This window comes from Staurois parvus, unplaced genomic scaffold (genome assembly GCF_062004578.1).
Source record: "Staurois parvus isolate SC_StPar_1 unplaced genomic scaffold, SC_StPar_1.0 ptg000195l, whole genome shotgun sequence".
NCBI classification, from domain to species: Eukaryota; Metazoa; Chordata; class Amphibia; order Anura; family Ranidae; genus Staurois; species Staurois parvus.
Genome location: NW_028317991.1, coordinates 10,142,752 through 10,167,606, shown reverse-complemented (window position 1 = coordinate 10,167,606; position 24,855 = coordinate 10,142,752). Strand labels below are relative to the sequence as shown.

General features: G+C 44.5%; 2 protein-coding genes across 2 annotated transcripts in view; both read left to right on the top strand.

Annotated features, from left to right (window-relative positions):
* Positions 1–12,591: 12,591 nt before the first annotated feature.
* Positions 12,592–14,262, top strand: LOC149461696 (uncharacterized). Its single transcript, XM_089677938.1, has one exon. The coding sequence runs from the start codon at positions 12,592–12,594 to the stop codon at positions 14,260–14,262; it is 1,671 nt and encodes a 556-aa protein (XP_089534064.1).
* A 1-nt stretch (position 14,263) lies between these two features.
* Positions 14,264–24,855, top strand: part of CLIC6 (CLIC family member 6) — a 75,914-nt gene continuing 65,322 nt past the window's right edge. Inside the window, exon 1 of the mRNA XM_089677937.1 lies at positions 14,264–14,398. Coding sequence (XP_089534063.1) covers positions 14,291–14,398 — 108 coding nt within the window. The 5' untranslated portion in view covers positions 14,264–14,290. The remainder of the gene's footprint in view (positions 14,399–24,855) is intronic.

Sequence of the window (24,855 nt, the reverse complement as noted above, 5' to 3'; positions counted from 1 at the left end):
GAGATGGGCCCTGTAGCAATCATGCACACAGAGATGGACGCGGTCATCCATTTTGCTTCAAACCCCTTCATCCTGTATCTCTCTCTCCCAAATCAGATTCCTCCGATATCCCCCCTCCCTCTCTGTTGAGTGACATGTTGTCTGGATGATGTCAGAGATCACCGGCAGCAAGCTCAGCGGGAGAGCTCCAGGGCTATAAACCCCAATTAGCCTGGCCCCCAGATGTCTGAGACTCTGCTTGAAAAAGGGATCGTAAAGCCATAAACCAAGCCCTCACTGAGTTTCAAAGACATTCCAGGTAGTTGTAAACCAGACTTACATTTAAAAATCCACTTTTCCCCTATGATTACATATCTTGGACTATGAGAGACGTACATAAAAAACAGGCATATATTCAGATCGGTCTCGTTAATACAAGTCGTCTGATATATTACATCCCCTAGCTGGCATCAACAGGAGAGCAGAAAATGATATCTCCTTAACCATCCCAGCAGGTATGTCATATTTCATACCTAGACGTCCAGCAGGTGATTCTGTGTATTAATCTACTAGTGGCAAGGCTGCTAAATGCACCGAGAATAAGTTATGAACCATGACATCAAATGTGAGGGTTTTTGGTCATAGCTTGGGTCTCTGCCTGCAACACCTGCCCAAATGAGGCCATTGGTTCTCTGCTTCAGGGAGACACCCTGCTGAGTTCCTAGAAAAAGCTAAGCTAAGCTGAGTTAAGTTAAGTTGAAGATTCTCCCTTTTAACATTGGAACTAACTTTGGGAGATAAGGCATCCTTTTGGCTCTGAAACCTGATCTGCTTAAACCAAGGCTGATGGCAAGTACTTTATCCCTCTAAACTTCTTTCTGTTATCTCTTTGCTGTACTATTGCTCTCTGTACGTTTACATATACATATATTGGCTACATCTTTTTCTGTAAATATTTTTATTGCACCCTTTTGACCTTTTAGTAATAAATCTTACTTTCTGAAAGTGTTGAACTGTTTCTCTTTAATGCAAACTAAGAACCCCTGCCTCTGAAGAGCGTTACTGTGTGTGTTTAAACCTCTGTATAACCTGCCGGCGGTGACAGTGGTATACCGACGATTATTCAAACATCATAGTGTTATTGCTGATATTGCTGAGTTTCCTCTTTCTCTGTACAAAAAGGAGGTGGAGGCAGTGTGAAGGGTTAATTGCGTAATTAACCTGACCCAGTAACAATCGCTCCCAGGCTGCAGATACACAGATTGTGGTCCATTAAGTGGAAAATCTTTGTGCAGAGTGCAGCTGGGCATGGCATTGTTACGCACATGACAGCACGGTTTTAGATTGGCTAGTCCTTTGGTCACGGGTTTGGTGAGAAGGGCCGGGGTCTGACGTCGGGATCGTCACAGGCCCCTTACATTGGTGATCAGTGAGATGTAGCACCCTCCTAGGTAGATGCTAGGATTAGATAGAATTAGTAATATTTTGATAGGTACATTTAGTTGTCACTTTGTAGGCAGAGTGCCTGTAATTATTGCTAGGTAAAAGTATAGTTAGCTCACTGTATTGGGTGGACTGTGATCATTTATTTAAGGTCTGCTCTGCGTGCTCCAGTGCTGCTAGTCTGCCTTGCTTCCTCTGTAACTGGGAGACTGCAGAGGTTTCTGGATGATTGGTGTGGAGCAGGGGCAGACTGACAACTCATGGGGCCCCCGGGCAATAGGGGATCATGGGGCCCCTGTGTCCTTGCCCAAACTTAAAAAAGCCTATGAAAAAGGTACCAGGGGCATCTCATGGGGCCCCCTACTGACCCCGGGCCCTCGGGCAGTGCCCGAGTTTCCAAATGGTCAGTCCACCCCTGGTGTGGAGCTATGCAGATAGCAGCATGAATATTGATGCAGCGTCAGCCTATCCCAAAGAGAGGGGCTCTAAGGCATTCTGTTCAACTGTGTATATTCAGTGAGCACACTGCATGTTGCCCTCCAAGGCAGCTGTTGCCACAGGCCTCAGGTGGACTTCCTGAGGGCCTGAATTGCTGGGACCCAGGTTCTACTATGCTGACTGAGGAAATGTCTCCTGAAGATCTGGTCTGGTATCATGGAGCAAAGTTGTTCTTGGGCCTTGTGAGTACAGACATCCCTAAGGAACTTAGAGACTGTGTGTTCTTTAACCCCTCTGGTGCTAGGAAGTTAGCTACAGGTTTAACAAAGGGAATACCAGCTGATGTTCCAAAGAGCTTGGTCCATCAGTCCACTACTAGTTAAAGGGACACAGCTCTGGACTCTAAAGAAGTTAACGTTGTTATTGCTACTACTTGTTGCTAGTTCTTAAAGCTGATGTCCACCATTTGATTCAAGCACGGACTCAGATATAGCTTGTTCTGAAGATTAGACAAAGTCCTCCATGTACATAGTTCCTAATCTGGAGTATCCCACTCATCTCCCTCATCGATATTCCAATTCTTCAAAAATAAAAACAGCAAAAACAACACCCCTAGACTGATTATTGTATAATTGAGCGAATGAGCCTATGTGCTTGGCTGCGGGGCACAATATTTGCGGAGGACCTAGACCAATATTCCATCAGCTCCTACAGGAGTAGCACTACAGAGAAAAGGGCCCTCTTACATTGGTGGTCATTAGTGGCTAGCAGGCAAACAGTGCACCCTCTTTTTGTCTAAACATGGGGTGGAGATGGAAATGTTCACCTCTAGATGCAACTGTGAAATGTGTAATGGTTAGTTTGTTGTCTGCAGCTAACAGACTCATTGTGTAATCCGAAGCAGGTCTCATTTCCTGTTACAAGCCAAAAGATTTAGGGCTATGTCAGATTTCATGGTATGGAATTAATGAGTATAGAATGTTTGGTATGTAACCATTTCTACTTATCCTAATAATCTGTATTGTACAAGAAAAGGGTCTCTGTAGTTTTTAATACAGGCATGGTCAGTCCATTGGTCAGGGTCATGTGGTCTTTACACGCATCAACTAAGAGCTTCTTGCTTTGGGAGCGGAAATTCCTGAGAAAAGGAATAAAGAAGTTAGACTGGAAAGTGGGTAACGAAGAGAAAGCGGGAAAAGAGAGTATGGGAGATCCATGCTCCTATAATGTATGAGCTGTCTTCTAGGTTAGTGGAATGTTAGAACAGAGCTTGAATGGAGTTTTGGCGTTTATCCCACCACTCCTATGTTTTGAACTAAATATATTCTGTAATATTCAGTAATGTAGAGGGAGCAAGATTTTGGTTCCACTTTAATTCTCCTGGCTGCTAAAGGTTTAGGCAAAAGCAACCTTTTTAGAGAAGTCCTAAAACATACATTGTGAGGTCCAGTGGGCGATCCACCTCAATATCTTTTTTGACTTTGACCCAGAAAGGAATAGATGGGCAAAACTACCATGTATGATGTGGAGCTCCAAGTATTTTCCATGTCTACATTGTTTATTATTAGCTCCTGGATCTAGGAAAAGAATGGGAAAAGGATGAGTAGCATTGACCCCTGGGCCAGTATAAATAAGATATGTTGGATTGGTGGCCCTGAGTGGAGATTTTACATCATTCAGATATCAGAGTCAGGGGCGGACTGACAACTCATGGGGGCCCCCGGCAATAGGGGATCATGGGGCCCCTGTGTCCTTGCCCAAACTCAAAAAAGCCTATGAAAAAAGGTACCAGGGGCATCTCATGGGGCCCCCTACTGACCCCAGGCCCTCGGGCAGTCCCCGAGTTTCCAAATGGTCAGTCCGCCCCTGGACAGAATAGGGCCCACAGTCATTGTGGACATTATAACCATTCCAGCACCAACTTCCTTTGTGGTTCTGAGATGTCAGTGCTGGAGACCACAAAGCAAACTTATGCTGGAAGATGTGAAAAGGGTGGGTCACAATAAACCATGTCCTCTAGATACATTCACCTTTTCCCATGCCCACCAGCCTCTATGGTACCATTGTTTACTTTCTTTAATCCACAGAAACCTATCAATGCCATGAAAGGTCTGGTTGGTTGTGATTGCCCCTCATGGGCGAGGTTCTCAGTTCTCTTTTGCTCTGGATACATAGATTGAAGGATCTAAGGTGTGTAGTGCCTTAAGTATGCAGATGTATCTTGTTTGGTCCATGTGGTAGAATCAATGGACCACTTGATCTTTTTCTGCCCTCGCTCTTCTATGTGTGGTTGCACCCACACTGCAAGGGGTTAATTGCTTTTTTGTCTAGGAGAGAGGCGAAACAGTTTTATTACCTGATCCCTAGGCTGAGGGTGCTCCCCCTGCACTCTGGCAGAGGGCTTCTCTTGGAGTCCAATGCAGGGCTATGGACCCTGCTTTCCTCTTGATGATGTCAGGATCCTGGATCAATAGAGTACTGAGAAGAAGGGATTTCCACACCAGCCTAGCTGCGGGGAGGGGCGTTGGATCAGGTAGCTTTTTTTTTTCCCCTAGACCTAAACGAGCAAGTAACTCTTGTAGTGCAGATGCAGATCCGTTGTTAGGAATATTTTTTTAGGGCTAATTCACACTATGTGCAGTAAAACAGCTGTCACCACAGGGACGCAGGAAGCAATTGTTTCCTATGTGTCCTATTCACACTGCAATGCAGCCTAGGGCTGCGCTTCAGCATGCTGCGATAAAGTGCAGGCATTTTATCACAGCACCCCGTGTTGAACCAAAACAGAGGGCGCCCGTGTGAAAAGGCCTTTAGTTCTGGAGTTGGGCACTGAGCACATGGCAATATACAGCAGCACAGTGCATCGTCCTCCCATACATTGGGTGGGGTATAAACGGACAGTGGACTGTCCATGTCCACTCTGCATAAACTGAATGGAAACAGATCTGTCATCCACACCACTCGGCTCTGATCTGCAGGGGATCAGCGGACAGATCCCCTGCTGATCGGAACTGAGGGCGCCCGTGTGAAAAGGCCTTTTGTTCTGGAATTGGGCACTAAGCACATTTTTTTGTAACATCCCCTGTAAAGTTACAGTAGAAACTTTTAGTTTTTGAGAAGAGTTTTCCATTTGTAAAGCTGATCATATATGTAAATTTGATTGTATGATCTCCTGTAGAGCTATTACCAATTTTGTAGAGCAGGGGTTCTCAAACTTTTTAAACAGGGGGCCAGTTCACTGTCCCTCAGACCGTTGGAGGGCTGGACTATAGTTTAAAAAAAAAAAACTATGAACAAATGCGGACACAGTACAGGAGATGACCAGAGACTGCGGACGTAGTACAGGAGATGACCAGAGACTACAGACATAGTGCAGGAGATGACCAGAGACTGCAGACATAGTACAGGAAATGACCAGAGACTGCGGACACAGTACAGGAGATGACCAGAGACTGCGGACACGGTACAGGAGATGACCAGAGACTACAGACATAGTACAGGGGATGACCAGAGACTGCAGACATAGTACAGGAGATGACCAGAGACTGCGGACAGTACAGGAGATGACCAGAGACTGCGGACATAGTACAGGAGAGAGAGGGGCGGAGAGAGAGGAGGGGGAGGGAGAGGAGAAAGAGGGGGGAGGGAGAGGAGAAAGAGGGGGGAGGGAGAGGGGGGAGAGAGAGGAGGGGGAGGGAGAGGAGAAAGAGGGGGGGGAGAGGAGAAAGAGGGGGGAGAGAGAGAGGAGGGGGAGGGAGAGGAGAAAGAGGAGGGAGAGAGAGGGGGGGGAGAGAGGAGGGGGGGAGAAAGTGGGGGGAGGGAGAGAGCGAGAGGGGATAGGGAGAGAGAGGGGGGGGGAAAGGGGGGGGAGGGGGGAGAGAGGAGGGGGGGTAGAGGAGGGGGTGAGAGGAGGGGGGAGAGAGAGAGGAGGGGGCGAGAGGAGGGGGAGAGAGAGAGAGGAGAGGGAGAGAGGGGGGAAAAAGAGAAGGAGGAGATCGGTCATCTATTGCACTTATCTAGGGTCCATGGCTATGATACCTGACATGCAGTGATGGAGTCTCCTCTCTTGCTCCTCCTCTTCATGGTCAGCTCTAGGCTCCGCTCTCCGGCTGTGACGGTTGCACTGATCAGAATAGATGGTTGGCTGGCTGCAGAGAGGCCAGGTGAGTGGTGCGGGTTCATAAGCCGAGCCCACCTTCGCCTGTTCTAGATTTGCTGATCCCGCCCTCCTGCCTCCCGCCCGAGCCCTGCCAAGCTCTCCTGACCTGCCAAACCCTAGTCCCTTGCCTCGCGGCAGATACGCCCCTGCCTGGCGGGCCGGATAAATGTCCTCGGTGGGCCACATGTGGCCCGCGGGCCGTAGTTTGAGGACCCCTGTTGTAGAGCATGGGCCTATCTGATAGGCTGAAGATTCAGTAGATTTTTGAAAAAAAGTTTTGCATGATTTCCTGATCCAGATATTGTACAATACGATTTTAATATGGAAGGTCAGTTTAAAGCAGAACTTTACTCTCTCAATCATCATATTTAACTATGTTTAATCCTCATGCTGCTACCAGTTAATAGATATAAAAGTATATTATATGCAGTGGATATAAAAAGTCTACACACCCCTGTTAAAATGTCAGGTTTCTGTGATGTAAAAAAATGAGCCAAAGATAAATAATTTCAGAACATTTTCCACCTTTAATGTGACCTATAAACTGTACAAGTCAGTTGAACAACAAACTGAAATCTTTTAGGTGGAGGAAAGTAAAAATAAAAAAAACCTAAAATTATATGGTTGCATAAGTGTGCACACCCTTAAACTAATACTTCGTTGAAACACCTTTTGGTTTGATTCCAGAGTCTTTTTGGTTATGAGTCCATCAGCATGGTACATCTTGACTTGGCAATATTTGCCGACTCTTCCCTGCAAAAACACTCCAAGTCTATCAGATTACGAGGGCATCTCCTGTGCACAGCCCTCTTCAGATCACCCCACAGATTTGATCGGATTCAGGTCTGGGCTCTGGCTGGGCCATTCCAAAACTTGAATCTTCTTCTGGTGAAGCCATTCCTTTGTTGATTTGGATGTATGCTTTGGGTCATTGTCATGCTGAAAGATTAAGTTCCTTTTCATGTTCAGCTTTCTAGGAGAAGCCTGAAGGTTCTGTGCCAATATTGACTGGTATTTGGAACTGTTCATAATTCCATCTACCTTGACTAAGGTCCCAGTTCCAGCTGAAGAAAAACAGCCCCAAAGCATGATGCTGCCACCACCATGCTTCACTGTGGGTGTGGTGTTCTTTTGGTGATGTGCAGTGTTGTTTTTGTACCAAACATATCTTATGGTCAAAAAGTTCAACCTTGGTTTCATCAGATGATGTCATAGATCCCAAGATTCTTCATGGGCATGTTTTTCCTTTCATCTGGAGGAGAGGAGGAGTGGCTAAGCACACCCTCCTGTCTGCATGCCTGAGCTAAGTGCAGATGGATTCAAGGAAATAAATGCTACATGAATTATCTGCCCTTACTCAAGTTGGCCATGACTATAAGTGCTAGGGGAGTGTTTTTCAAAGTGATAACTCAGCAAAATAAATCATGGAGATATGGATGGATGGGAACGTTTGCTATGAATATTAAAAATTTAATAGCATTTTCAATGTGTGGTGCTCAGATACAGTTAAAGCGGAGCTCCACTCAAAAGGGGAGGCTCAGCTTTAAGCCTTTGTCCTTGCTCCCCATTAAGGATTGGCAACTTTGGGGAGCGGCTATTTGATAGGTACCCGCTTCTGCTGCGATCGTCTAGGCGATCGGAAGCGGAAGTTGTTCTCCCCCCTCCCACCCCGTAGTCTTCTGGGACACGTGACAGGTCCCAGAAGACAACAGGGCCATTCACAAAGTGCAGCGCTTCTAGCGCATGCGCAGTGGGCACCCGGCTGTGAAGCCGCAAGCTGTCACAGCCGGGTGCCCACACTGAAGATGCCGACACCAGGGAGAGAAGACAGCCGGTGAAACCAGTGTTGGTGAGGACACTGCTGGACCGAGGGACAGCTAAATGTCTGTATTTTAAAAGTCAGCAGCTACAGTTTTTGTAGCTGCTGACTTTTATTTTTATTTTTTTCAGGTGGAACTCCGCTTTAAAGGATAAGTTCACCTTTGGAAACATGTTACATGTTCAACCAGTTTTTAGGGTGGAACATATAACATGTTCCTAATGCAGCAGCCACTGTCCGATCCCCGCACTCCCTGTGACAGCAGTATGGGAAGAAGATCCCCATACTAACTGTCAATTTTTTAAATCAGCGCAACCATACGTGGCTCCGCCCATGCGGCCACATCACTCATTCACAGAGTTCTATGAATGAATGAACTACAACTCTCAACAGCCTTAGTAACTGTCGGCTTGTAGTTCTCAATGAACTACCATGGTAGTTCATTGATTCTTCCTGTCAGTATATTTGCTTGCTTGCACATCTCGTACGGGCAAGCTGATATACTGACAGGTCTGCAGGAGACATGCATGGCACCAGTGACCTGCTGATCGTTGGTGCAATGCTTTCCAGGCTCCTGCAACCAAAAATAATAGATGCATATTTTTTTTACCTGCAATAAAATTAGCATTTATTATTTTTGGTCAAAAGGTGAAGTTATCCTTTAACTTCCCTAGCGGAGTGTAGCTCAGGGTAAAGTTTCAGCACCACAAGTGGTAACCCCAAGCTACACTCGGCAAATACCTTACAGCGCTGCACTGGGATCCCTTCTGCACTTACCTTGTCCTGCGCTCCCATGATGTCCCCCCTGCAGTGTCCCTTGTAATGTCCTCCGGCGGATGCCGGCATCTGTCTTCTGGGTTCCGTCCCCTGCGACGTCGGGATGTACGGGGACAGAACTGGCGGCAAATTTGAAAGTTGTGAAAGTGACATTCACTGAATTCACTAAAATCACATAGTATAACATTCCTGTATCAAACCATTTCACATACATTTTGTCCCGAGTGCTTTGTCCTGCGCCCTGCCTGCATTTTTACTGTTCTTTCTGCCTGGAAACTGAGAAACGTCCATGGCGTGCAAAAAGTGTCCCTTTAGGTCAAAAGCGGTTTTAGACTGGCTAGAGAACAGTGATAATAAATTAGAACCACTTGCAGAATTGAGTGATAATGATTCGTGGGGAAATACCTCATCAGACACTGAAAACGATTTTGTGACTTTGCTCAGTGATGTGCGAACTTAGCGCTCTATTTCAAATTTCAGTGTTTTTGGTTTGATTATATTATTGAATTCAATTTATTATTATTGTATTATTATTTTTTATTAAATTATAAATTATGATTTCGTGTTTCAAATTTTAACATATCCGGGATGTTTACTAGACTCTTGTTCGGACAGATTTCAGTGAGTTATTCCTAAAAATTACAGGCCTACAATAAAAAATACATATTTCCATGCAAAAAAATGTACCGCTTTGAGCACAGAAATATGGACATAATCATACCGCTAGGGAGATTAAGTTCCCATTTGAACAGGCCATTTGAACAATACACTTGGGAAATGGCTTTTGATTTGAAGTATTATTGCCGAGTATTGTGTATTACCTGGAGTTTGTCTGTGCAGTTTAGTGTCCTGTGCATTCAGGAACGAAAATCCAGAATGCACAAGACCTGCATTCTAGACTTTTGTTCCTCAACATACAAGGTGCTAAACTCTGGAACCGCTCAGTACAGCATTCAGCCCTCTACAGCCGTACTTTGCCATAGACTCTTCCAGGCTGCCTGCAGTACACTGGACACTGCGCCTGTCCTGAGCTAAAATGCTGGAAGGGACACAATGCAACTGGGCCGCACCATATGCAAGGGTCCTTACTGGTCACATGACATTCATATCCATGTGTCAGAGAGGTGTAATAAAAGAAAAGAAAAACAATGGTAAGTTAGCATTTGATATATACAATTTGGATTGCAATGCCCATTGACACGTATTATAACTTACAATAGACTGTTAATGTGTAATGGAAATTAATAGCATTAAATGATGAAATCTCAGGCTTCTGGTTTCAGTGGTTAAACAGTATATGTCTGTAGCAGAATACAATTTACAGACAATTGACTTACATTGAAAATACACAATACACTGATAATGATATAATAATTAACTCACATTTAATTTTCGCATTTGTTATATTACCTTGGTAAAATCTTCTCCCTTGTTATTCTGGTGAATGCACATTCAGATTTCATTTGCCTCCCAATGGCTGGATGGGATTCTGTATGTTGTGCAAACAACACTCGGCAGGTAGATACCAGTCTGGCAGAGAACTGTGCTAACACATGTTGGTTAACCAATTGCCCTCCAGAGGATTTACCCCCCTTCCTGACCAGGCCAGTTTTTGCGTTACGGCACTGTGTTACTTTAACTGACAATTGCGCGGTCATGCAATGCTGCACATAAATTAAATTTAGGTCCTTTTTTCCTATAGAAATAGAGCTTTCTTTCAGTGGTATTTGATCGCCTGTGCGTTTTTTAATTTTTGCACTTAAAAAAAAAAAAACAATTTTGAGAAAAAAAAATATTTTTGACTTTTTGCTATTAAACATGTCCAGTAAGAAAATTTAAGAAATCAAATTTCGGCATAAAATTAGGCAAAAATGTATTCTGCTACATGTCTTTGCTACAAAAAAATCCCAATATGTGTAAATGAATTGGTTTATGTAAAAGATATAGCATTTCCAAATGGCGGTATATATACTGGGATATATTTTTTTTTTACTAGTAATCAACTACTTATAGCGGGACTGCGGCAGGCATTCTGACACTGAGGGGAACTGACTTGGTGTCACTGACATCCCCAGTTACACCAATACAGCGATCAGTGCTAATAAAAAGCACTGACACTGTAGTAATGGCACGGGGCAGGAAGAGGTTAACATGTGGGGCGATCAAAGGGTTAACTGTGTGCTGTTTTACACTGTGTGGCTGTTTTTGTGCTTCACTGTAAGCACACTGCTTTGTATGGTTCTGCTATGCACAGCCATGCAAAGCAGTGTGCAGGAGCTGAAAGGGGAGGGAACTGTATTGTTTATGCTGGCAGCGTTAGGGACTGATGTGGGGTTAGGGACTGATGTGAATGCACAATATATATGTAAAGCGCTGCGTAAATTGACAGTACCTATAATAAATAAATAAGTCATTTTGCAGGTAAAAGAGATGAGGAATGGAAATGACCTCTGTGTAATATACAGGGTAATAATAAATAACCTCACTCTTACGTCTGGCACTAGAGTCCAAACTCCAGCCAAAAACATTTTTTAGCTGAAGACAGTATGTGGAAAGGTTAGAACCACTTTTGTCCAGCTCTTATTGCTGGTTGTGTCCCCATCTGTGTGATTTCCCTGCACTTCCTGTCCCAGTGACACGGCAAGTAAAAAAATCTCTAATTTAGAGGAAATCGACTGTTAGTCCTCTTTTACATGGATGGCAGCCCTTACCACTCCTTTGAAAAGCAATCTATGGTGGATCAATTGTCATAGGTGGTTTGGATGCATTCAGAAGGCAATACTGCCACCTCCTGAATGCCTGTTTTTTAAAAAAATTTTTAGACAAAAGACGATTTTACATTGGATACTATGGCACAACCGCAAGCCAAGAGCTTGATCCATGGCTTCATTGACTTCAATGGGAAAGTTTGACTGGCGGCACGACCAAGTTAAATTATTGCACAGCAAAGCTAAGCTTCATGGCTGCGACACGAGCAGCTGTCATGTTCATAATGAAAGACAGCGGTCAGTGGATGGTGAAAACACAAAGTTAACCGTCTGTTTTTACCACCCCTTTAAACAGTTGTCACCAGAACAGGTGTCCCCATAGGAAGATTTCTTTTCTTTTCCTGTTCTGATGACAAATGTAAAATTTGAGATTTGCCATCACTCGAAAATATTCAGCAGGAAAAGTAAAATCTACCCAACAGGGACACAGATGACAGCAACAAAAAAAAAAGATCCTAATGTGAATTCTTGTTCTGAGTCATTTGGTGGCCATAAGAACTCCTGGTGGAAGTCTTCATTTCTTAGTCTGCATTCTCATGCATGCAGCTTTCCTTTCATGTGTGCAATGTGACCTACAGAATGCAGAGGTGAGAGGTAATTCTAGGGACCCGGAGCCTTGCGGTGCCAGTGGGAGGGTGCAGGGCGGAGGGAGGCTTGGGGAGTGGGAACGCTCATAGCTGCACACTATTAGAGGATTTGTGAACACAGTGCTGGCTGCACTAATCCTGCACTGATCCAGGTCACCATAGGCACAGAGGAAGCCAAGGGAGGCTGACAGCTGGCCCACTGCATACACTGATCACTGGCACAGCTAGGCTGAGAGCGGCACATGACAAGCATGGCACAGGCAGCAGCAGGTGAGCACCCGGCACTGGCACTGGCACAGCAGACTGGGGTAAAGGGGGCGAGGGCAGAGAAAGGGCAGCCTGCAGAGGTCATCATAGGGAGCAATGATACAGGTGCATGCCAGCTGAATGGAGGGGAAGCACTAACTACTATTGTCAGTGCTGGGACAGAGGAGACCCCCACAGAGGCAGAGGCGAGGGTGACCAATGCAGTGAAGGGTGCTGGGGCAGAGAAGACAGTGGATGGTTCACGTGTAAAAGAGGAGAGTGTGACCCCTACAGTGGATGGTGCCAGTGCAAAGGATAGTGAGACCCCTACAGTGGATGGTGCCAGTGCAGAGGATAGTGTGACCCCTACAGTGGATGGTGCCAGTGCAGAGGACAGTGTGGACCCCCACAGTGGAGAGTGTTGGGGCAGAGGAGAGCGTGACCCCCACAGTGGATGGTGTAGGGGCAGAGGAGAGCGGGACCATCTCAGTGGAGGGTGTAGGAGAAGAAGAGAGTGTGACTCCTTCAGTGACGGGTGTAGAGGCAGAAGAGAGTGTGACCCCTTTAGTGGAGGGTACAGGGGCAGTCGAAAGTGTGACCCCAGCAGGGGAGGGTGCCGTAGATGAGGAGAATGTGACCCCCACAGTGGAAGGTGCAGAAGCAACAGAGGAAAGAATAACCCCCACAGTAGAGAGTGCAGCGGCAATAGAGGAGAGTGTGACAACCATAGTAGAAGGTGCAGGGGCAAAAGAGAGTGTTACCCATGCAGTAGAGGATGCAGGGACAGAGGAAAGTGTGACTCCCACAGTGGAAAGGGCAGGGGCAACGGAGTTTAGTGTGACTACCACAATGGAGGGTGCAGGGGTGGACGAGAGTGTGACATCCATAGAGGAGAGTGCAGTGGCAGAAGAAAGTGTGGTGCCTGCAGTAGAGGGTGCAGAAGCAGAGGAGAATGTGACCCCCACAGTGGAATGTGCCGGGGTAACAGAGGAGAGTGTGGCCCCTGCAGTGGAGGGTTCAGGGGCAGCGGAGGAGGGTGTGAGCTCTGCAGAACAGGGTGCAGTGGGTACCAAAGTAGAAAAAGGGGCTTCCCCTACGGTGGAGGATGGTGCAGCAGAGAACGGACAGGCTGTAACCCCCAAAGTGGAGGAGGCTGTAACCCCCGCAGAGGGGGAAGCTGTGATGACCATAGAAGAGGAAGCTGTTATCCCAATAGTAGAGGAAGCAGTGGCTCCCATAGCAGTTGAAGCTGTGACCCTCTTAGTAGAGGAAGCCATGACTCCAGCAGTGGAGGAGAGTGCAGGGCCAAAGGAGGACATTGTGACCCCCGCAAAGGATGAAGGGGTAAACCCCAGGGCAGATGAGGATGAAGCGGGCAAAGCTGTGGTTGTAGAGGAAGGTACAGATGAGAGTCAGGACATTGTTAGCCTGGCTCAGATAGAGTTGGAAATTATTCAGGAACCTGCAGAACCTGACCATGGTGACACAAGTGCTGGGAATGTCAGTGCCGAGGACAGTGGTGCAGTACAAGAAGACAAAGAAGAAGAGAAAGAAAGTAGTGAGAGCAGTGAAGGGACAACCAGCAGTGATGAGGAGGAAGAAGAGGAGAAGAAGGAAGAGAAAGCTAAAGATGCAGAGGAAGGAAATAAAGACGAGGAGCAGAAGGAGGTTGAGGAAGAATCTACAGAACAGGTTGAAGCTGATACAAATACAGAAGAGACAGGGGCTGTCACAGGAGATCAGGAAGTTATAGAAAGTGTGGCTGATGAGGAAGCATCTCAGGTGGCCAGCGAAGAAGAGAAAACAGTCCTGGGCCCCCAGGCAGTAAATGCAGAGGAGGAGGGAACTGTGGCAGATGTCCACAGTGATGGACCTGATAATACATTGGACTCCACAGTACCAGCAGAGAGCCCCCCAGTACAGGACAACACTGTCATAACAAATGAGGCTGAACTAGCACAAGGAATTGAAGCTCCTACAGGGGAGGCTGCTGGAACTGAAGAAACCTCAACCACCGGTTCTTTCAGAAGAAGAGGACCAGCCTGAGGGTCCTGATGCCAGACTAGATGCAGCCATGGGAGATATGATTTGGGAAAATGGAACTAGTCCTTTGAGTGGCCCAGAAACTCCTCTAGAGAGCAATGACCTACCCCAGGAACACGACATATCCCTGTTTGTCAAGGTAGGACTTCATTCCTAGTTACTAACATGCACAAATACTGTACATTGTCTTGTGGCTTTATGCCACCCAATCTGGTGAATATATTGTAAGCAAATTATTCTTATGATAATAATGTCTAGATATGATGAGTTCAACTCTAGCCAAAGTTTTTTTTCCGAAATGTTTGAAGACCAGGTGAATCAGAACCGTTCTATTGCTGGTGTCCTCATTGGGAAGCCTTTCCTCACCTCCTGCCCAACAATGATACCATATTATAGCTCATTCACATGGGAAGCCAGCATATAGGTGAACCTCACAAATGCAATTTAATGAGGTTCCATTTTAAAGTGTGATTGTAAAGTAAATAAAAAGTACAAAAACAGCAAAAAGTGCAACAAAAGACATATCCACTAACCGGTATCTCTTTTTTTGCATGTTCTGGCAACTTTTTTCACTTTTTGTTTGCACTTTACAATTATGCACTTGAAAATGGAAACTCCATGAACAGCATTTTCGAGATTCATATGTGCGGTTTGCTGGCTTTCCATGTGAATGGACAATTAAAAACCTGACAGATATTGCAACCCTTACCTACAAATTTTTGTCTTTGTCCATCATGGAGGCATCCCATCACTTCCTGTCCTTGTGGTACCTGTCACAGTGATAGAACGTGAGCAGGGGCGGACTGACCATTTGGGAACTCGGGCACTGCCCGAGGGCATGGGATCAGTAGGGGGCCCCATGAGATGCCCCTGGTACCTTTCATAGGCTTTTTTGGGTGTGGTTTGAGTGTGGCCCAGGACACAAGGGCCCCATGATCCCCTATTGCCTGGGGGCCCTATGAGTTGTCAGTCTACCCCTGAACGTGAGATAAATCTTTGATGTGGGGGCACAGACAGGAAACAACCTTGCTATCTATTCCAACCCATCATCACTCTATTCAAAACTAAAAGAAAAATATTTGTCTGGATTTTGGCTTAAGATCCCTTTCACACTGCGGTGTTCATGCGGGTTGCCCATGCTTTCCCATAGATGTGAAAATCCCAGTAGATCAGCAGTTTTTTAAATACTCAGACCAGCCCGTCTGGCACCAACAACCATGTTCAAAGTCACTTAAATCCCCTTTCTTTCCCATTCTGATGCTCAGTTTGAACTTCAGCAAGCCGTCTTCACCACGTCTAGATGCCTAAATGCATTGGGTTACTGTCGTGATTGGCTGATTAGGAATTTGTGTTAACAAGCAATGGAACAGGCTCTTTCACACGGATGTTCCGATCGGGTCCGCCTGCCCGTTTTTCAGGCGGACCCGATCGGAACCTCCATTCTCCTCTATGGAGCGGCGGGTGTAAACTGACATGTGTCCGTTTACACCCGCCAACATCTGATCCGCCAAAAAGGGATGGATGGGGATCCAATTCCCCTACCGCCCGTCGGATCGGGTCTGATGAAAATGGACAGGCGGTCCATTTTCATCCGACTGCCCATTGAGGAGAGCAAGCAGCTCTGTGTCTGCTCTGCAGCAGCGGAGGGGACACAGAGCTGTCATCCGTTTGCTCAGCGGGGATCAGCTGAGAGATCCCCCACTGAACAAGCGGATCCGTTAAACAAGTCCGCTCTGTGTGAAAGAACCCATATTCTGTTTAACAGACTGAAGGGGAGCAAATAAGAGAACTTCACTCTTAGGATTTAAATACATTTTAAGTTAAAAAATGCAATAAAAGTAATCTATCTCTATTTAAGCGCTTGCCCTCCAGAGGATTTACCCCCTTCCTGACAAGGCCATCTTTTGCGCTGCGGCACTGCATTACTTTAACTGACGATTGCACGGTCATGCAATGCTGCACTCAAATGAAATGTATGTACTTTTTCCCCACAAATAGAGCTTTCTTTTGGTGGTATTTGATTGTCTGTGCGTTTTTAATTTTTTATGCTATAAACAAAAAAATTATGACAATTTTGAAAAAAAAACAATATTTTTGACTTTTTGCTATAAAACATATCCAATAAAAAAATTTAAAAAATCAAATTTCGTCATAAATTTGTATGTATTCTGCTACATGTCTATTAAAAAAATAAAATCCCAATACATGTAAATTAATTGGTTTTCGTGAAAGTTATAGCGTCTACAAATGGCAGTATATATACTGGGATTTTAATTTTTTTTTGTACTAGTAATGGCAGTGATCAGCGACTTATAGCGGGACTGCGATGGGCATTCTGACACTGGGTGGGAACTGACTAACTGCCAATTACATCCCCAGTGACACTAATACAGTGATCAGTGCTAATAAAAAGCACTGACCCTGTACTAATGACACTGGGCAGGAAGGGGTTAACTTTTGGGCGATCAGTTGTGTGCTGTGTGTGATTTACTGTGCGTGTTATTTTACTGCAGAGACATGCTGCTTTGTATTTCTCTGCTGTGCAGAGAAATACAAAGCAGCATGTCCTTGCTGGCAGGAGAGAGACTCTCCCCTGTTAGTTCTACACAGCGATCGCCAGGGGAATCTCCGTCTGGGACCCAGTGATTGACATCCCTAGCTGCCAGTGGCAGTGCGGGTAGGGCGGTGCGCGCACCCCCTTCTTGGAACTGCAGATCATGTATATATACTTGATTTTGCGCAGCCCTTCCGCCCTGTAGTAGTAGTTCTACTATAGGGCAGCGGGCAAGCGGTTAAAACAGAACTTTTAACAAATGTTTTTTTTTGTTTTGCTTGTCATGTTTGTTCAGTAGGTCACAGCTCTGCCACCCTCTGCATAGGGGGGATGTCCCCTCCCGCTGCATGTAAAAGCAATACAGAGGCTAATTAGCTGCTAGGATTGCTTTTACATAAAAGCTGACTGCTGGCTGAAAAAAAAAAAAAACCGAGATGATGCCTGCAGCTGCCGACATCATCCGAGTTTAACCACTCAAAGTCCAGGAACATATGGGTATGTCACTGGTCCTTACGTGTATCTCCAGACAATACACGTTTTATTGTCGTTTTTGATAGACTGGGGAGGGGTTAGACCCTCTGTCATGTATTTTTTGCTGCCTGTGCCCCATCGGGGAGATTCACCCATTCTGTTTGCACTGACCATTGTCACTAAGAAAGAAAATGAAGGGAGATCTACAATTTTAAAATTGTCCCCAAAACAAGAGGCTTGGGAAATCTTACAATGGGGACACCTGTTCCCGTGACAACTGCGAAAAGGAGGATTCCCCTCACTTTGGGAGGTTTGCACTCACTGCTTGTGTCTCTGGCAGGGACTCTAACCCTTCCCTACACTGTCCAGAATAAAAATAAAAACACTTCAAGTGTGTAAGGCCCCCTTCACACAGTCGGTCCATTTCTTTCAACAGTTCAGTCACATTTTTTCCAAGAAAAACAGAACAGTTCACATCAGTTTTTCATCAGTTTACATCCGTTTTACATCCGCTTTTCGTCTGTTTACATCAGTTTTTTGTCCATTTACATCCATTTTCGCCCATTTACATCTGTTTTTCATCTGTTTACATTCATTTGGTCCGTTTACATCCGGTTTAGTCTGTTTACATCCGTTTTCGTCTGTTTACATCCATTTCTGTCGTTTTACATCTGTTTTTGTCCGTTTACATCTTGTTTTTGTCCGTTTACATCCATTTTTGCCCGGTTACATCCGTTTTTCATCCTTTTACATCCGTTTTGGTCTGTTTAAATCTATTTTTGTCCGTTTACATCTTTTTTCACCCGTTCACATCTGTTTACATCCGTTTTGGTCTGTTTACATCCGTGTTTGTCAGTTTACATCCATTTTTGCCCAGTTACATCCATTTTTCATTTGTTTACATCCGTTTTGGTCTATTTACATTCTTTTTTTGTCCTTTTAATTCAGTTTTCATGCGTTTACATCTGATTTTGCTGTTTACATCTGTTTACATCCATTTTGGTCTGTTTACATTCATTTTTTTGTCTGTTTACATCTGTTTTTGCCCATTTACATCTGTTTTTCATCCTTTTACATCCGTTTTGGTCTGTTTAAATCTGTTATTGTCCGTTTACATCTGTTTTCACCCGTTCACATCTGTTTACATCCGTTTTGGTCTGTTTACATCTGTTTTTGTCAGTTTACATCCATTTTTGCCCAGTTACATCCATTTTTCATTTGTTTACATCCGTTTTGGTCTATTTACATTCTTTTTTTGTCCTTTTAATTCAGTTTTCATCCGTTTACATCTGTTTACATCCATTTTGGTCTGTTTACATTCATTTTTTGTCTGTTTACATCTGTTTTTGTCCGTTTACATCCGTTTTTCATCCACTCTGGTTTCTTTTTTTCTTTTTTTGCTCAGTTTTTTTTAACGGAAGAAAAATAGGGGTTTCTTTCATTCAAAAAAAGGGATGTTAACAGATGCAGGCATTAACAGATGTAAACAGACGATCATCCGTTTACATCCGCTAGTCCATAGAAATACATGGGTGTCCGTTTTTCATCCGTAAACGAACAGATGAAAAAAGGGCCATGTGAAAGGGGCCTTACGTAAATGATTCTTCAGAGTTCTGCTTTAAGTGGTGTGTTATAAGTGGTATGCGTAATATGTTTTCATGGTGAAATAACGTAACAAGCTGTCATTGTGTTGTTGGGTTGTACGGTGAATTTGTATTTTTTTATAATATTGCTTGTGCAAATTTACCAAAGTGTAATGTGATACATGGTAGAAACATCTATTATTATTATTATACAGGATTTATAGAGCGCCAACAGTTTGCGCAGCGCTTTACAACACATGGTCAGACAGTACAATTACAATATACTATACAGGAGGAATCAGAGGGCCCTGTCCGTTACAGCTTACAATCTAAGAGGAAGGGTCATGAGATACAAAAGGAAATAACTGTGGAGGATGGGCTGATTGAGAAAATACATGTACAGTTGTTAGGTGGGGGCAGGACAGGCCTCTCTGAAGTGGTGAGTTTTCAGGGATTGTCTAAAAGTGGACAGAGTAGGAGATAGTTGGACAGATTGGGGTAGGGAATTTCAGAGGATGGGAGAGGCTCTGGAGAAGTCCTGGAGGCGAGCATGGGAGGAGGTGACGAGGGAGCTAGAGAGCAGGAGGTCTTGGAAGGAACGAAGAGAACAATTTGGTTAAATAATGATAATAATGTAACACAAGGGAGCTTGTACAATGGTGAAGGCAGGGACAGTTTTACCATGGAGCCTATGGATGCAGAAATAAAAAAACGAAATTGTTCCCTCTGTACACAGCCCTGCGTTGTTTGTCGACATTTGTGCTCTACTCTCAGCTCAGAAACCTCAGCTGTCCATGGAAGCATATATGGCATGTGGGTATCTTCTTTGTATTATGTAGGCAGCAGGCAGTTAAAGTAGTTTTCCCAAAATATAAGTAAACCCTCACCTTGTAAAACAACCCATTCAGATTAAAATAGAAATGAAATGCAAAACATTTGTGTATAGATATACAAAAAAAATTATAAAAAACTTTTTTCCCCCTTCTTATTAGTGATCACATACCCTCTCTTTTCAGCTGCATAGAGAGCTGGGGGAGGAGAAACAGCAGACATTGATCTTCCGTGTGTGTGTGTGTGAGTGTGTGTTTGGGGGGGTTTTCAGGGCAAGTCTGATCATTGGAGATCAGGCTGAGTTCCCAGCACAGCTAGAGAACTGACCACACTGTGGTCTCATGTCTAGTGTGGTCAGTTTTTAATAAAAAAAACAAGATACTTTTTCATACAAGTACATGGTACAGCAGGCACATATCAGGGATAGGAAATGTAGGGTTTACATATTCTTTAACTTAATTCTTGCTCCAGGTAGTCAGCGAGCTCTCATTGTCCCCGTTTACAATGCAGGACTGCTGGTCCTACATTGAACATGTTGACATCAGATGAACGGAGCAGTGAATAGAATCAGGTTCTGGGGACAGGGCTGGATTCACATCTCAGGAGCCAGAGGCAGATAATTCTGAAGCGACCCCTTAAAAAAAACAGTAAGATCGACTTTTTTTTCCATGATAAACATTTTTTATCTAAATGTCATCTAAGTGTAAAGGGAAAGGCTGCGGACCCTGATGTAAAGGGGAACTCTGATGTAAAGGAGACACTGCGGACCCTGATGTAAAGGGGAACTCTGATGTAAAGGGGACACTGTGGACCATGATGTAAAGGGGAACTCTGGTGTAAGGTGGCCTCTGGTCACCAAAGCCCCCCTTACATCAATGTCAGCAGAGTCAGCAGAGTTCCCCTTTACATCAGAGTTCCCCTTTACATCAGGTTCCGCAGAGACCCCCTTGCACTGTGGGGCGCTAGTGTGAAAGGGGCCTAATTCATTATGGGCAGCAACCAGGGCATTGCATTGGGGTAAAGCACACCCACCTAGCTGTGTATGTGTTTTGTTGACTGTACCTTTCAGAGAATTCTCTGTAGATTTGATGAATGGAGAATGGATGGAGGAATCTCCACTCAGCTGAGAGAGAGAGAGAAAGAATATATGTTAACTTCGCAGAGAAAAGGGTGAGAGATGAGGCTGATTTACTAAAAAATTTGAGAATGTCCACAAAATACATGTTATTATAAAATGATAGATGGTTTTCACATTTTTTTACGAATAAATATCTAAAAAGTGTGGCATGCATTTGTATTCAGACCCCTTTACTCTGATACCCCTAACTAAATTCTAGTGGAACCAATTGCCTTCAGAAGTCACCTAATTAGTAAATAGAGTCCACCTGTGTGTAATTTAATCTCAGTATAAATCCAGCTGTTCTGTGAAGCCCTCAGAGGTTTGTTAGAGAACATTAGTGAACAAACAGCATCATGAAGGTCAAGGAACACACCAGGCAGGTCAGGGATAAAGTTGTGGAGAAGTTTAAAGCAGGGTTAGGTTATAAAAAATATCCCAAGTTTTGAACATCTCACGGAGCACTGTTCAATACATCATCTGAAAATGGAAAGAGTATGGCACAAGTGCAAACCTATCAAGACATGGCTGTCCACCTAAACTGACAGGCCGGGCAAGGAGAGCATTCATCAGAGAAGCAGCCAAGGGGTCCATGGTAACTATGGAGGACCTGCAGAGATCCACAGCTCAGGTGGGAGAATCTGTCCACAGGACAACTATTAGACGTGCACTCCACAAATCTGGCCTTTGTGGAAAAGTGGCAAGAAAGCCATTGTTGAAAGAAAGCCATAAAAAGTCCCTTTTGCAGTTTGTGAGAAGCCATGTGGGGGACACAGCAAACATGGAAGAAGGTGCTCTGGTCAGATGAGACCTTTTAGTCTAAAAGCAAAACGCTCTGTGTGGCGGAAAACTAACACTGCACATCACCCTGAACACACCATCCCCACCGTGAAACATGGTGGTGGGAGCATCATGTTGTGGGGACGCTTTTCTTCAGCAGAGACAGGGAAGCTGGTCAGAGTTGATGGGAAGATGGATGGAGCCAAATACAGGGCAATCTTAGAAGACAACCTGTTAAGAGTCTGCAAAAGACTTGAGACTGGAGCAGAGGTTCACCTTCCAGCAGGACAACGACCCTAAACATCCAGCCAGAGCTACAATGGAATGGTTTAGGTCAAAGCATATTCATGTGTTAGAATGGCCCAGTCACAGTCCAGACCTAAATCCAATTGAGAATCTGTGGCAAGACTTGAAAATTGCTGTTTACAGACACTCTCCATCCAATCTGACAGAGCTTGAGCTATTTTGCAAAGCAGAATGGGCAAAGCTGGTAGAGACATCCCCAAAAAGACTTGCAGCGAAATGTGGTCCTACAAAGTATTGACTCCGGGGGCTGAATATAAATGCACACCACACTTTTCAGATATTTATTTGTATGATGTTGAAAACCATTTCTCATTTCCTTCCACTTCACAATTATGTGCCACTTTGTGTTGGTCCATCACATAAAATCCCAATAAAATACATTTATGTTTTTGGTTGTAACATGACAAAAATGTGGAACATTTCAAGGAGTATGAATACTTTTTCAAGGCACTGTAGGTGCTTTTATCTGTGGACACGGGTCACCATGGGTACCCTGACCGGACTGTGGCTACCCAGCCCCATACACAACAAACTGTGAAGCTCTGTGAGTTCTGACACCTTTCTATCAGAACCAGCAGTAACTTTTTCAGCAATTGAGCTCCAGTAGCTCTTCTATTGAATCGGACTACAAGGACCAGCCTTCGCTCCCCATCTGCATCAATGAGCCTTGGCTGCCCATGACCTGTCACTGGATTTCCTTCCTCGTAGTGCCTGACCACTGCATACTGGGATCATCCCACAAGAACTGCAGTCTTGGAGTTGCCTTGACCTAGTGGTCTAACCATTACAATATGGTCCTTGTCAAAGAAACAAATTATTACCGTCCGTATTTAATGTACATACAGTTGCAAGAAAAAGTATGTGAACCCTTTGGGATTATGTGGAGTTTTGCATGAATTGGGCATAAAATGTGCTCTGAACGTCATCTAAGTCACAGCAATAGAAGAACACAGTCTGCTGAACATAATACTACACAAACATTAGATGTTGCGATGGTTTAATTGTACATAACATGTAAACATTCACAGTGCAGGGAGGAAAAAGTATGTGAGGCCCTAGCTTAATGACTTCTCCCAGAGCTAATTGGAACCAGGAGTGAGCCAACCTTGACTCCAATCAGTGTGATGATATTGGATGTGTTGCTGACAGCTGTCCTGCCTTTCAAAAACACACACCTGTTTTGGGTTTACTGGTTTCAAGAAGCACGGTCTGATGTGAACCATGCCTCGCAGAAAAGAGCTCTCAGAAGACCTACGATCAAGAATTGTTGACTTGCATGAAGCTGGAAAGGGTTCCAAAAGTATCTCCAAAAGCCTTGATGTTCATGTGTCCACGGTAAGACAGACTGTCTACAAATGGAGAAAGTTTAGCACTGTTGCTACTCTCCCTAGGCATGGTCGTCCTGTAAAAATGACTGCAAGAGCACAGCGCAGAATGCTGCATGAGGTAAAGAAGAATCCCAGAGTGTCAGCTAAAGACCTACAGAAATCTCTGGCACATGCTAACAGTTTTGTTGACACATCTACAATAAGGAAAACATTAAACAAGAATGGAGTACATGGGAGGACACCACGGAGGAATCCATTGCTGCCAAAAAAGAATATTGCAGCACGTTTGAAGTTTGCAAAAGAGCACCTGGATGTTCCACAGCACTACTGGCAAAATATACTGTGGACAGATGAAACCAAGATTGAGTTGTTTGGGAAGAACACACAACACTGTGTGGAGAAAAAAAGGCACAGCACACCAACATCAAAACCTCATCCCCACTGTGAAACATGGCGGAGGGAGCATCATGGTTTGGGGCTGCTTTGCTGCCTCAGGGCCTGGACGGATTGTTGTCATTGATGGGAAAATGAATTCCAGAGTTTATCAAGACATTTTGCAGGAAAACGTATGACCATCTGTCCGCCAACTGAAGCTCCGCAGAGGATGGGTGATGCAACAGGACAATGACCAAAAGCATACAAGTAATTCAACAAAACAATGGCTGCAAAAGCACAGAATACGCCTTCTGGAGTGGCCCAGTCAGAGTCCTGACCTCAACCCGATTGAAATGCTGTGGCATGACCTTAAGAGAGCGATTCACACCAGACATCCCAAGAATATTGCTACACTGAAACAGTTTTGTGAAGAGGAGTGGTCCAAAATTACTCCAGATCGTTGTGCAGGTCTGATCTGCAACTACAGGAAACATTTGGTTGTGGTTATTGCTGCCAAAGGAGGGTCAACCAGTTATTAAGTCCAAAGGTTCACATACTTTTTCCTCCCTGCACTGTGAATGTTCACATGTTATGTGCAATTAAACCATGGCAACATCTAATGTTTGTGTAGTATTATGTTCAGCAGACTGTGTTCTTCTATTGTTGTGACTTAGATGACGTTCAGAGCACATTTTATGCCCAATTCATGCAAAACTCCACGTAATCCCAAGGGGTTCACATACTTTTTCTTGCAACTGTATATTTATTTATACAGTCAGGTCCATAAATATTGGGACATCGACACAATTCCAACATTGTTGGCTCTATACACCACCACAATGGATTTTAAATTAAATAAACAAAATGTGCTTTAACTGCAGACTGTCAGCTTTAATTTGAGGATATTTACATCCAAATCAGGTGCACGGTGTAGGAATTACAACAGTTTGCATATGTGCCTCCCACTTGTTAAGGGTCGAAAAGTAATGGGACAGAATAATAATCATAAATCAAACTTTCACTTTTTAATACTTGGTTGCAAATCCTTTGCAGTCAATTACAGCCTGAAGTCTGGAACGCATAGACATCACCAGAGGCTGGGTTTCATCCCTGGTGATGCTCTGCCAGGCCTCTACTGCAACTGTCTTCAGTTCCTGCTTTGTTCTTGGGGCATTTTCCCTTCAGTTTTGTCTTCAGCAAGTGAAATGCATGCTCAGTCGGATTCAGGTCAGGTGATTGACTTGGCCATTG

What these genes read in the sequence shown, in the direction of transcription:
- LOC149461696 (XM_089677938.1), top strand. Translation starts at nt 12,592, where the DNA reads ATGGTGCCAGTGCAGAGGACAGTGTGGACCCCCACAGTGGAGAGTGTT.